The 14,082-nt window shown below is 37.6% G+C and overlaps 1 protein-coding gene across 1 annotated transcript in view; it reads left to right on the forward strand.

Annotated features, from left to right (window-relative positions):
- Positions 1-14,082, forward strand: part of GALNT1 (polypeptide N-acetylgalactosaminyltransferase 1) — a 70,219-nt gene that overhangs the window by 9,731 nt on the left and 46,406 nt on the right. The window contains exon 2 of the mRNA XM_033837663.2: positions 1,096-1,270. Within this exon, the coding sequence (XP_033693554.1) occupies positions 1,096-1,270 (175 nt within the window). The remainder of the gene's footprint in view (positions 1-1,095; positions 1,271-14,082) is intronic.

The following is a 14,082-nucleotide window of genomic DNA, read 5'->3' on the forward strand; positions in this document are numbered from 1 at the left end:
GCACTGATCTCAGTGCCTGGCACAGTGGCTGCTATGATGTAGGTGCTCATTAAATATTTATTGTTGGAAGGCTGTATTTTCTCACAAGTGCAATAAAATAAAAAAGTTTACAATGAATGTTTGAACAAATAAAAAGCTCAAAGCATAAAAGAAAGTCAAAATAAAAGAAATTCTCAAGAATTATATTTCTTGATGCTCCACCTTGCATAATGCTTATTATAATGTCTACTATTGTCAATTCTAGGATTTCATTTTGACTTATTTTGAATAACACTTTTACTCACATATTAATTTAGCATATGGTTATAAAATGCCTGTAAAACAATGCTAAACTCCACAGAAGGTACATGAATGAACAAAAAACTCCAGCTAAAAAAGAGATCATAATCTAGTTAGGGGAGGGTGTCATAGGCAGGTTTAGCGATCATAATAAGAGAGAACTATTGATTAGAGACATAGAGCCCTGGATGTATGTAGTAGTCAAGAGTAGTAAATTGTCACTCTAGAGAGATGCAGAAAAGCTGCAGGAGAGAAGCTGTTTTAGCTGGGCCTTGAAGGACAAGTGTGAGTTTGGTATTGCAGAGGTAGAGGTAGGAAGGAGAAGACAAGGGAGGGGCCAGTGTGAGCAAAGGCATCAACGCAAGAAGACATGAGGCACATGGAGGAAAGTAGTGGGTGCTGTTGGACTGGAGGATGAGGATCCGGGGGGTGGGAGGTGGAGACCCCAGCAAGTGGTGGGTTTGGGAAGTTAGATTAAATTTCCTATTAAAGAGATTGGCCTCTAGGAGACCATGAGAATAACACAATGAAGGCTATGCTTTAGGGAGATTAATGTGGTAACGATATCCGAGATGGGAGTGCCAAGGCCATGAAGTGATTCAGGTGAGTGGTGCAAAGTGAGGAGGTCTTGAGTCAGGACGAGGTGTGGAAGCGGAGGAAAAGGCGGCCCCTAGGCCGTGTCTCAGACTGGGAGAGGATGGGCTCAGAAATGGCTCTGGTTGTTGAGGACATAGTTTAAACTCAAATGTTATTAAACAGAAACATGAATCAATTGTTATACAATTAATGTTAGTTAAGTTTCCTCCTTATTCTTAGTTCTAGAGCCAGTACAGAAGCCTCATGAAGGTCCTGGAGAAATGGGGAAACCAGTCGTCATTCCTAAAGAGGATCAAGAAAAGATGAAAGAGATGTTTAAAATCAATCAGTTCAATTTAATGGCAAGTGAGATGATTGCACTCAACAGATCTTTACCAGATGTTAGGTTAGAAGGGTAAGTACCTAGTGTGGTCCTAATAGTATTTAATATGAATGAAAAATATGTTATGAATTCCCAATAAATTGCACTTTAGTGTTGACTCTTCTTAAAGTGATTGTTACATCACTAAGTTACTACTTACCCCCCCACTTAAATAATTAAATGCTGATAAAATAATACCTCAAGTTCTAGTGATCATTGGGACTATATATTTCAGGCTTTGGAAGATAATTGTTTATCTTGATAGATTAGTAGGGATTTTAAACTTCATTAACAAAACATTTATATAGTTAATTTTTTAATTTGAATTCTATTTTATTTTTTTTATACAGCAGGTTCTTATTAGTTATCTGTTTTATACATATTAGTGTATACATGTCAGTCGCAATCTCCCAGTTCATCCCACCCACCCACCCCCGCCACTTTCCCCCCTTGGTGTATATAATTAATTTTTTACAAGATTCTTTTAAGTTGTGTGTAACTTAAAACGGTGAAGTATACAGTCATAAGCATACAGATTACTGAATTTTTACATATGTATGTACCTGTCTAACCATCATCCAGATCAACTTACAGAACATTTCCATCACCCCTGAAAGATCTCTTGTGTTCCATTCCAGTCAGTACTCCCACCCCCAGGGGCAGCCATTGTTTTGATCTCTAAACATAGATTAGCTTTGTCTTTCTTTGAACTGTTTATAAATGGACCCATACTGTTTATATTCTTTGGTGTCTCTGAGATCCATATTGTTGCATGTGTCAGAAACTTATTCTTGTCCATTGCAGTGTTGTGGTTTGTTATGTGAATATACCATAGTTTATTTACATGTTGATAGATATTTGTGTTGTTTCCACTTATTGACTATTGTGAATAAAGGCTATGGTGACATTTCTGTGCACATTTTAGGAAGACTTAAGCTCTCATTTCTATTTGGTGTACGTATTGGGGAAAGAAATAGGGTATACACTTAAGTAGCTTTAGCACGTGCTGCCAAACATTTTTCCAAGATGGTTGTAGCAACTTACACTCCTACCAGCAATATAAGGCCCAGTTGTGCCATACGAAGAAGGTAATACAAGGTATCTGGACTAGAGGACAACAGGCCCAGTTAAAAGCAAGGGAACTGTACAGAGAAAGGTAGATCAAGTGAACATATACATTCTAGCTGTTGAGACCCTCTAGCCACCTTGCTTTCTGGGGCTCCCATTAATGCCAGCAGCCAGGCTTTATCCCTCCAGGCAGGAGATTGGAAGATCTTTATCAGCAGAATTGGACTAGCCCTAGAGAAAAGCAAAACAACTGCAAACACTGACATCAGAGATTCTCCAACTTAATAGCATAGCCTGATCACTCCAGTGGAGTATACTCATAGTCAGTAAGCCTCACTTAAATATTCAGAGCTTATATTCAGTTTTTTGGCCTTCCATTTTTAGTAGTAGATGACCAAGGAATATTAGACATCACAGGAAACCCTCAAACATGTAAAGTATAATTCAAAACTTTAAGCAACTTGGAGGAAGCAAAGCCTGACTATTCAGGGGGAAGAAAACTTAAAAAGAAATAATTAGTAATCCCAATGAAATAAGAAAACATATTACAACCATAAAACAAGAATAGGATACCATTCAAAAGATAGACTGAGAGGGCTTCCCTGGTGGCACAGTGGTTGAGAGTCTGCCTGCCGATGCAGGGGACACGGGTTCGTGCCCCGGTCCGGGAAGATCCCACATGCCGCGGAGCGCCTGGGCCTGTGAGCCATGGCCGCTGAGCCTGCGCGTCCAGAGCCTGTGCTCCGCAACGGGAGAGGCCACAGCAGTGAGAGGCCCACGTACCGCAAAAAAAAAAAAAAAAAAAAAAAAAGACTGAGAGAACCAAAAAGAGCTTTTGGGAATTAAAACAAAACAAAACTCAATAGCAGGTTGGGAGGAAATCTTCCATAAAAATAGATCAAAGAGATGGACAATAGTAAAAGCTTATGAAATTGAATTGACTATCAATGAGGACCAATATTTGATTAATAGGAGTCTCAAAGAGAACAACAAAAAAGGTGAGGAGAGGGATAGGCAGGTGGGAAGGAGAAAATTTATCCACCAGATTTTCCAGAACTGGACTGTACAGGTTTTGGATTGAAAGACCATTAAGTTTTCAGGACAATAGATGAAAACAGACTGCACCCCCAAGGCATTGTGACTTTCAGAACACTGGCAATCATTCCCTGAAAAAGACCTCTTATAAGTTTCTCTTGAGAAGAGAGCAGATCACAATCAAAGGATTATTTATCAGAATATCTTCAAACTTCTCAGCAGCAACTCTGGAAACAAAGGAGCAAAATTCTAAAGGAAAATAACTTCCAACCTAGAATTCTGTATGCATCCAAATTAACAATAAAGTGCACAGGTTAAATAAGGACATTTTGGGAATGCAAGGTCTCAAAACATTGAACTGCCACCACATATCTTTTCTTGGGAAGTTACTGGCTTGTGCTCCACCAAAAGAGGACTTAAATCAAGGAAAAGGTTGACACAGGATGTAGAAGACGGGAGATCTGATGTGCGAGAGATGGTGGGAATCTCTGGAAGATGGTGTAAGGACAGCCACGGGTGAGAGTTGTGCAGGCAGAGAGGCAGCCAGCCCAGGTGGGAGCAGCTCAGAAAATGCTCACCAGGAGAGACTTCAAGGAGATGTTGAAGTCATACCTGATAAGGCTGGATGTCTTGGAGGGATTTAGACAATTGATGGAGAATTTGGGATTGAATTAGTAATAAGTACATAGAAAACCATCGCAAGAAAAAAATTAAACAATCATTAAATCCAGGGAAAATTTTTTAAAGTCGTTCAGAGAAGGCAAAGGTAATCATAGTTTATTACATGGCACAGCTGTGAATAAGTCATAATAAGGTAACCATTGAATATTGTGCATGTAAAAATTAAACTGAGGGGGTATAGAGTATTCATCCAGCAAATTGGTTAAGTGGACATCAGTCAAGAGAAGCTTCATTGTAAACTTAGATTTTCACAAACTGTGTACTTTCCTGAGTAATTTAAGAATTATTGAAGAAAGCTAGACTCCTCAGGGAAGTCTCAGTTAAATTCAGTGATGTCTCCATTAAAAAGAACCTTAACTATTATTGTTTATAGTAGAGTTGTTTTTGCGCTTTTAATAATTCCGCTAAATACATCACCACTCTCAACACATTTTATTGTTTATTTTTTAAAATCTTTTACATGGTTCTTGAAGATACTTTTACTAATGAGTAGCTTATAAGTATATTAAATATATTATAAACACTAGTTTTTGCACAGTGAACAACTTCATGATATAAAGATCAGTGTTTAAATGGTGTGATACGTGTGCTTGTGCACCAAATTTTGGGCTTGATGAGGACTTCTCAGACTTGAAAAAATCCTGCTTTGTGCTGGATTGCTAGTCCAGCTGCTAATATGCAGTCCTTCTGGCCAGCCATTGGGTCTCTGGGATAGGGCTGCTTCATGGGGTGGCACAAAGTCACTACTACCACTGAATAGCCATTTTTTGTCTTCTTGTTCCATTTCTGTGCTTTTATCCTTTTTTTAAAAAAGTTTTGAAAAACTTTTTATTATGGAAATTTTCAAATATATACAAAAATAGAGATAATAGTCTGAACCCTAATGTATGCATCACCTTGCTTCAACAGTTCCTAAAAGTTCTCTTTTATACCCTCTAAAATGTCCTGCAACAATCTCCTTCTCCTGGTATTTACACTTCTGTGTGGTCTCTTCCTGTGTTGTGCTAGGGTTGGTCTGTATGGCCAGCAGTACAAGTGATGGAGTGTCATTTTCAGGACTGGGTTATAAAATACACTGTGGTTTCCAATTTGGTCTTTTATTCTCACTTGGATCATTGACCCCGGGGTAAGCCAGCTGACATGACAGGAATGGCCCTGTGGAGAAGCCCACATGGTTTGTGGATTTTGGGGATCAACCAGGTGAGTGAGATTAGAAGCAGGTTTCCCAACCTCAGGCAAAGACCTAACCATTTGCAAATATTACAATATTTGTCTCTGAAAGATAGGACTCATAGAACAAAAAAAAAGGAAAGGGAAAAATCATGATACCATTTTTCATACCTAAAAAAAGTCTTAACAGTGATTCCTTGATAACATGAAATATCCAGTTAAATTTCCCTAGTTATGTCATATATTTTCCTTTTTTAAGAGTGTTTGTATCGGGATGCAGATAAGGTGCACACATTGCAACAGGTAGGTATCTATCTCAAGTGTCTCTTAGTCTGTAGGTTCCGTCTTCTTTTTTCCCTTACAGTTTATTATTTGAATACGAGGTAGAGCGTCTTATATCTTTCCTGACTCTGCATTTTGCTGATTGCTGGTGCCATTGATTGTGTTCTTCTGTTTCCTCTCTTCCCTGTAGATTGGTAGGTTAAAGGCGTTTTGTACCAATATCCTTGAAGTCAAGTAAGTTGTGACCTATTAGACAGGCCTATTATATGTCCCATCAGTCTGTTTTCTATCATTGAAACTCCTATTAGCCAGGCATTGGACTGCTTGCATTGATTCTCTTAGTCCCTTTTATTTTTATCTTTTCTCATGTTTCTGTTCTACTTCCAGGGAGAAATGCTAGGCTACCTTTCAGCTATTCTTTTGAATTTTTTATTTGTTAAATTTTTAATTACTAAGTCGTTGCTGTTGTTTTCTGAATTAAAGATACAGACACAAAACCCTGCAACTTAACTTTTTTATTCACAGAAATATTTGTGAGATGTTTAGTATGTAACATTTTAATCTTTCTAGTTTTTAAAGTAATTTTAACTTTGGTTTACAAAATTATCAGTCCCATGAGGCAGGCTGCTGTTAAGTGGCTCAGAGAGATTGCTGTAGCCCAGAACAATTGAATCAGGTTTGAATCCAGGTCTTCTGACATTTAATTCCCTTCTTTCTCTGCCTAATTGCTAAAGCTTATTTTTTTCTCATTTTCTTAACTATTACTTTTAATGTTAGATGAAATTCTGGAAACAGATTAAAATCATGTATTTAGTAGAATTCTGCTTATTTTCTCATGTTAGATAAGCTTCTCTAGATGATTTGGATAAACTTCTGGGAGTTGCTCTGCTTATAATTTTTAAGACTTAACGGTTTTATAATCTTTTAGGTGTTTTCAGTAACGTTGTTATAATTCTATAAATAGTAATTGGTAGTTCTAAGGCTAATATGTATTTTGTTTCCGTTAAATACAATTTTGAAAACAATATTCTAACATAAATTTTACTCTTTGTATCTGTATTTATCCTCTTATAGTATGATTTCTACCTGCTTCATGAAATGTAAATTTGTTATACAAGTTTAGTGAGTTCCCTGATTTTTTGTTTTATCTGTTGCCTCAAAGACACACGTGATAATTAGCAGTTTAAAAATATGCCTTAAAATATTTATCTTGAAGTATTTTTTCTTTTGTGGTTTTTTTTTGGCTGCTTCGGTTGCTGTGGGTGGGCTTTCTTTAGTTGTGGCTAGCGGGGGCTACTCTTCATCGTGGTGCGCGGCCTTCTCATTGCGGTGGCTTCTCTTGTTGCGGAGCATGGGCTCTAAGCGCGCGGGCTCAGTAGTTGTGGCTCGCGGGCTCTAGAGCGCAGGCTCCGTAGTTGTGGCGCATGGGCTTAGTTGCTCTGCGGCATGTGGGATCTTCCCAGACTGGGGATCGAACCCATGTCCCCTGCATTGGCAGGCGGATTCTTAACTACTGCGCCACCAGGGAAGCCCTCTTTTGCATTTTCCATCTTTCACTAGTGATCTCTCAGAAATTTTATTCTTTGGAAAACGTAGCTTTCTCTTTCCTTATTTTAGCTATTAATTTTTTTGAATGAAATAGTCTAAACATTCAGAAAGCTATAGGAGATAACAAAGTTTTGTATCAAACACTAACTTTATTGAATTTTAACAAGTTGCCGTATTCTCTTCATATTTTGTTTTTAAAATAAAGCTTTACAGCTACTGTTGAAACCATTTGTGTACCCCTCCCCAGTTGTATTCCATTCCTCTCTAACCATAGGTCTGATTTTTTGCATTTATCATTACTCTGCATGTTTATCTATCTATCTATTATCTATCTACCTAAATAATATATAGTTTCATATTTTTAACAACAAATTCTAGCATAGCATATGCACATATTCTTCTGCAACTTTAAAATTGTTCAAGCATTGATTTTGAAATTTGGCCATATCATTACATGTAGTACTAGGTCATTCATTTTAACTGCTTTGTAGAAGTCCATTGTGGGAATATACACCATAATTTATCTATTTTGCTTTTGGTTAGATGTATATACTTTACAGTTACAGAATGTCTATAAATATCCTGTTTAAACAAGCATGTATTCTCTTGTACAGATGCAACAGTTTTCTGTGGAACAGTGCTTTCCAAATTGTAGGTCATGACCCCTTAGTCATTAATGGATCATGAGATCAATTTAGAAGACCTTAGGCCTGAAGTTTTTTTTTTATGGTATTTCATACACAATGTGAATACCTGTTAGCATTTTAATTAGTGAAATAGAAGATATCGGAGTGTATCTCATGTAATAAAAGTTTTTTTCATTAATCATGGTTTCAGAATGTATGTTTTAGGGTGACTTAAAATGTATTTGTTACCATGTGTTATGGTCAGTTGCACGGAGATGCGAAATAATCGTGTTGAGAGGAATGCACTTTTTAATTTCATTTGATGTTTTTTAAAATTGCTCCCACTGTGGTTTCACCAGTTTACATTTTCAAGCTGCAGTGGATGAGAGATTACATTGCTCTGCATATTCATGCAGAGGATAGTAGTGGCATGAGTGAGATATCATAGTGGCATGGAAGAGGCTGGCACAGGTGAAGTTTTCAAATTCTGATTGTATGTTTAAGATGGAAGCTCTCAGAATGCTGACAGGTTGGATGTGGAGTAAAAGAAAAAAGGAAAAGTTAAGAATTTAGGCCTGATTAGCTATCTGAATTAAAGTGATACTTGCCAAGATGGAAAGGAGAGTAGAAATATGGGAATAGAAATCAAGAATTGTTAGCACATATTTATAAAATCCTGGAGTTCAGGGGAGGGGTTGAAGCTGGAGTCATTAAGGGATAAGAGAATTTAAAGTCACGGGACTGGTTGACAGCCACTGAAGTGGATGAGGTGAAAAAGGGGTTAGGGAGCTAATGTTCCAGCCTTCGAAGATTGAGAACAGGAGGAAGATCTAGCAAGAGGCTGAGGAGAGGTGAGGTAATGTTTCAAGGGGGAAGTGGCCAGCTGTGTTAAATGCTGCTGAGAGGCTAAGTTGAGATCTCTAGACTGACCGACGGTTTCAGTTTGTGGAGAGGCTGTTGGACAGGATTGTTTCTGTGGAGTGATAGGCAATGAAACCGTGGCTTAAAAGAATGGGGAGACTTTCCATTTCTGTAATGGTGGCCTTGGTGATCTGGACCAACTCTCCAGATGAGAACATCTAGAGAGTTAGAAAAATCATCCTCTTGAAAACATCCAGAGGTTAGAAAGCACAGCTTAGAAGGTAGTGAAAAATTACAGAGCCAACATCTGGGAGAAGATGGAAACCCAGAGAAATGAGCATAGAATTTGGAGGCTACTTTTTATCTAGAGGCATCTGCTGAATCCAAAAGGTATATACTGAGAAACTAGATAGTGCTTTTGACAAGAAAGAAAAGATATTGGGAGCAAGAGGGACTTAATGAGGTGCTGGCCGTGTTCTATTTCTTCACCTGAGTCATGATTACATGAGCATTTGCTTGTGATATCTCATTTGCTCTAAATTTATGTTTTTTGCACTCTGTTATGCTTCCCATAAAATCAACTTGAAAAAAGAGTGGGAGAAACAAAGTGGGAGGGAAGCAGTGGAGACAGCAAGTATAGCAGTGCTTTTGAGGTGTAATTGTTGGAAAAAGAGAAATGGGGCAGTTAGCTGGGGAGATTGTGCAATCAGGGGAGACATTTTCTTTTTCTTCTGTAATATGGCATATAGTACAGTATGGTTGTGTGTTGATAGAAATGATCCCATTGAGGGAAAATTTGAGAGGGGAGTGTTATAGCAAGAGCATTCAACTTGAGCAGGTGAGAAGGAATGTAGTTGGCTTCAGACGGGAACAGGGATAATGCAGACATTGTATAATGGGGAAAAGGCACAATGTTTATGATCACAGATGTCTACAGGATGGTCAGTGTGTTGATGGGAGTATGGAAATCCTCATCTGATGGCTTTTTTCAGTGAAATTAGAAACAAGGTTAACACCTGTGAGTGAGGAGGGTAAGAAAGGTATTGGGAATCTCAGGAGATGTGGAACAGTTTGCAGGGGTTAACTAGGACATGTAGTGGGAACACTGGATAGCGCTGAGAGCCTCCTTGAGGTTTGGTTTGTAAGTTGAAAATGAGACCATTCAGCATGCTCATACGTTTTCTTTAGCCATATTCAGCAGCCCTAGTGCAGATGCAGAATCAGCAGAAAGTTGGATTTAGCTATTGGGATATTGCCAAGCGAGTGAGATAGAATAGGGAGATACAAGACAGTGATTATAATAAAGAGTCCTGGAAAACAAGCAGAGGGTCACAGAAAGTAAAAGGATGGAAGGGTCTGGATTTGAGATCCCAATGAAGAAAGCTAAGGATCTGGGATTATTGGAGTAACTGAGTGGGAACAAGCCAGGATGTCAGGGGGGAGGGAGTGGGGATGGGAGGTGGAAGGAGCAATGGTGACCAGAGATTGGGATGCTTAAAATGGAGATTATCAGTAATGATGTGGTCTAAGGGTATAGCATGAAAGTAAGTGGATGAGATATGCTGGAGGAGAGCAGAGCAGAGCAAAGATCTGAGAGGCCAAGTGTTGATAAATCGACTGCATGGAAACTAAAATGACTGATAATGTGATGACAAGACTAGTGATGGAATTGGTAGGGAAGGTGACAGATGACTGTACCAAGGATGGGTTGGCAACTTCTGATAGCACCTTCTTTAAAGGACCTGAGGCTTCTTAGGGAAGAGGGAGAAACATAAGTCTTAAAATAGCGATGAGGAACAAGGGAGATACTTGCCCCCACTTCCAGACTCAGTGGTGCAAGGGATGTTGAAGAAAAGCTAGCCTTCTCTTGAAAGACCACTCAGAAGGCAGTATTCTTGGTGATGTTTTAATTAGTGTAGAATATGAAGGGAATATTCAGAGAATAGATTGTGAATATTCGGGAACTTTGCTAATGACAGTAACCATGAATTCCAGAGAGCACAGTGGAAAGGTTTAGAGATTATGAGCTTTAGTTAGCCAAATCGCAATTAGAATTTGGGTAATTCACGATGACTTGGAAGGCTTGGGTTTTTTGTTATTTGTTCATAGCATTATCTTCAGTACCTAATGCTTTTAAAACATTTTCACTAGATCTGTAATTATGTGTCTATTCTCATTTCTAATACTGTTTGTTTCTTTTCTCTTTTTTCCTTAGGCAGTCTTGCTAGTGGTTTGTAGTTTTTAAGTTTTAAAAGAGGAGTAGCTTTTCCTTTTGTTTATTCAGTTTTTTAAAACTTGTTTTCTATGTAATTATCTTTCTTCTATTTTGTATTTAATCTGTTTTCTCACTTGCTTAGTTAAATGCTTAACCTGTTAATTTAAAATATTTTTGTTTTCTAATGAATTCACTAAAGACTCTAAATTTACATCTGTGAATCATGTCAGTGTACCCTGCTAGTTTTATATGTAGTACTTTCATCCTAATTCATTTACAAGTAGTTTGTAATTTCCATTTGATTTCTATTCAACCCAGGATGACTTAGAAGTAAATTTTAAAATTTCTATGTACATTTCTTTTTGCCTTTTGATTTTCTCATTTTTGTTATTGATTCCTAGATTAATGATCAGTAAAGATTATCTTTTTGAAATGTGTTGAAACCTTTGTGATCTAGAAAGTGTGCAGGGTTTTTTAAATGTTTCCTCTGCAGTTGAAAATAACATGGTCTGGTTGCCTGTTACTTTTGTTTTTTTCTGTTTTAGTGTGCATACTCTATTAGATTCTGATTAAGTTGTATAAAAAAAGAACTCCCACTATGATCGTGGATTTGACAATTTCCCTAACTCATTCTGTTAGTTTATTTTTCAAGGCTGAATCGTTGGATGCATTTAAGACAATTTACTGTGTGTGTGTGTGTGTGTGTGTGTGTGTGTGCACGCACGCGTGCACGTGTGTTTTTTAAACTCAGTGTTCGCATATCTTTATTGACTTTCTTCCTCCTGATTTTGATATTGTTACATCACTTTTAGTCTAACGTTTTCCTGGTATGTCTTTTTTCTTTTTCTGTTTTTTTACTTTGAGGCATCTGTATGATTTTTGTTTTAGGTATATCTCTAAATGGCTGAATTTTATATTTTTAAATCATATAATCTTTGTTTTTAATAGTTGAGTTTGATGCATGTTTATTTATTGTGACTATTGATATATTTAGACTTATTTCTTTTAGGTTGAACCATATGAAATTGATACTCATTTTTGACCTATGAAAATGACAGCTTTATAAAGTTCCATCTAAATAAATCTTGTTTTTTGTTTACCATCATTTTTTTTCTTCCTTTCCTGCATTGCTAATTGATAACATTTTTAGTATTCATGTTTTTCTCTCTCTTGGTTTGGAAACTTCACATTTTATTTTTATTCCTTTAGTGGTGAGATCTGGGCACATTGTAATGTCTGTCAAGGTGTGAATTCATCTACATGCTCAGTGTACATAGTGTACTTTTGATCTGAGCATTCATGTTCTTCACTTCTAGAACATTTCTAGTTGTAATCTCAGATTTTGCTGTGTCACCATTCCCTCTGGTCTGTTCTTCTGGAACTGCTCGTGTGCATATACTAGAGCTTCTTAATGTATACTCTTATTTTTTCTCCTTTTTTGAATTGTATCTAGGTGAATTTCTCATTAATGGCTTGATGCTGGCAAAGTCTGGATCTGCCATTATTGGCTGTGTGGCTTTGGACAAGTTACTTCACCTTTCCGTACCTCAAGATCCTTATCTGTACAATCTGGACAGTAATAAGAGCTGCTGGGAGGCTCTGTAGTGCTTTGAATACTCACTGTCCTAGGATGTAGAGAAGGCCTCTGTTCAGGGAGAATGAGCTCCTGGTCCCAGTGTAGTTCTCAGGAGAAGCTTACTCCAGGCATGCTTTTCCATCCTCACTCTTTTTCACTCACCACTGTCTGGCTTTTGAAGTGTATTCACAATGAAATGTGAAATGAGAACTATCAGCCTATATTTAAATATCCCTACATTGAGATGGATGAAACTGGCCAGCAGTTGGTTTTCAGACCGATTCCCAGAGGCGGAAGGAGTAGTGTGGGACAGCCCCTAGAGAGCAGCTTTTTCACCCCCTTATCTGAATCCAGAAAAGCCTTGGTTGTTCTAAGCTGTAGGGTTAACTGGTAGTATAGCTGGAGTGTCCAGATCACCCTGTGTGAGAACCTTTACTGCCTTGTAGGGTCTCCAGGGGCACATTTCTGAAGGCAGCTGGAGGAAAGAATAACATTGTTCCAGTGTCAAGAAGAGTTCAATAGAATTAACAAAGAGTTCTCTTTGTAATGTGTAATCTTAGGGAAAGAGATTAATACAAATTCAAAGCACCTAATTTGTCAATTCCATCCTATATAATTAGTCTCAGATGCTTAAAAAGTAATAATACCACTTATTGAGTGTTTATTATGTACCCAGGACTATACACATTATCCTATTTAAACAGTTGAGCAAAATGGTAGTAGTATACCCAGTTTACAGATTGGTAAACTCAGTTTAGGGAGATTAAATAATTTATGCAAAAGTATGATCAAGAAGTGACTCAAGTGAAATGTGTCAATGATAAAACATGTAATCTTAGTCACTGTGCTTGGCCATCACTTTTATGGTTAGATCTTCATTGATCTTGCCTGAATGAGAGTACATGGAGGAGAAATTATGTAACATTGCCAAACACTGCCAGACAGTGTTTTAACTTGTCGTTGATAAATGGTAGTGTCAGGTAAATTTGGTGGGTGACAAAGAATACTCTGAAAATCATACTCAAAGGGACATGGAGATGAGGGATAGGTTATTTGTGCATATTCACCTTGATTTGGAATCAAGCTACTTCATTTCCGTAAGCCTCAGTTTTCCCATCTTTAAAATTGGGAGAATAATACCTCTGTCTTAGGGTTGTTGTAAGGATAAAGTGGGATAATGCCTATAAAACTTCTAATGCCGTTTCACTCCCTAAGAGGTTTAGGATAAGTACAGTGGGACTTTAACTGTTGAAAAATCATAGAAATAATAATTATCAAGGGAATGCTGTTGTTCTGTATTCCTGAATTTTTAGGTATTTGTGTGGATTGATTCTCTGGTAAGCCTAGTCTTGCTGAGTTGAACACTATCCTAAGCAATTTTATTAATGTCTTTATTTCCTGAAACACTGCTGAGTCACTCAGGCAGGCACTCGAGCTAACTCTCAGACCACATAGTGAATTTCATGCATTAGAATTTATTCAGTAATCCTCTCACTCGCTTATAAAATGAGTACTCATTATGCAGGACATCTTTTAATTAATATCGTATATAGGGACATAAATGAAACCACTCGTGTTTTCACTCATTGTTTAAAAATTATAAAAATGGGATTTTCAATCTACTCTAGTATATAACTCACTCCCATTAATAGCATCAGCCCACTATAGAAGTGATGGTGTAGTCTGAAACACGTGCCATCTCCCCTCATCCTTTCTCAGTCTGTGCTCTCTGCCAAAACAAAGGAGTAAACTAAGAGAAAGACATGCTGTATAGAAGAGAGGA

Source organism: Tursiops truncatus, chromosome 13 (genome assembly GCF_011762595.2).
Source record: "Tursiops truncatus isolate mTurTru1 chromosome 13, mTurTru1.mat.Y, whole genome shotgun sequence".
NCBI classification, from domain to species: Eukaryota; Metazoa; Chordata; class Mammalia; order Artiodactyla; family Delphinidae; genus Tursiops; species Tursiops truncatus.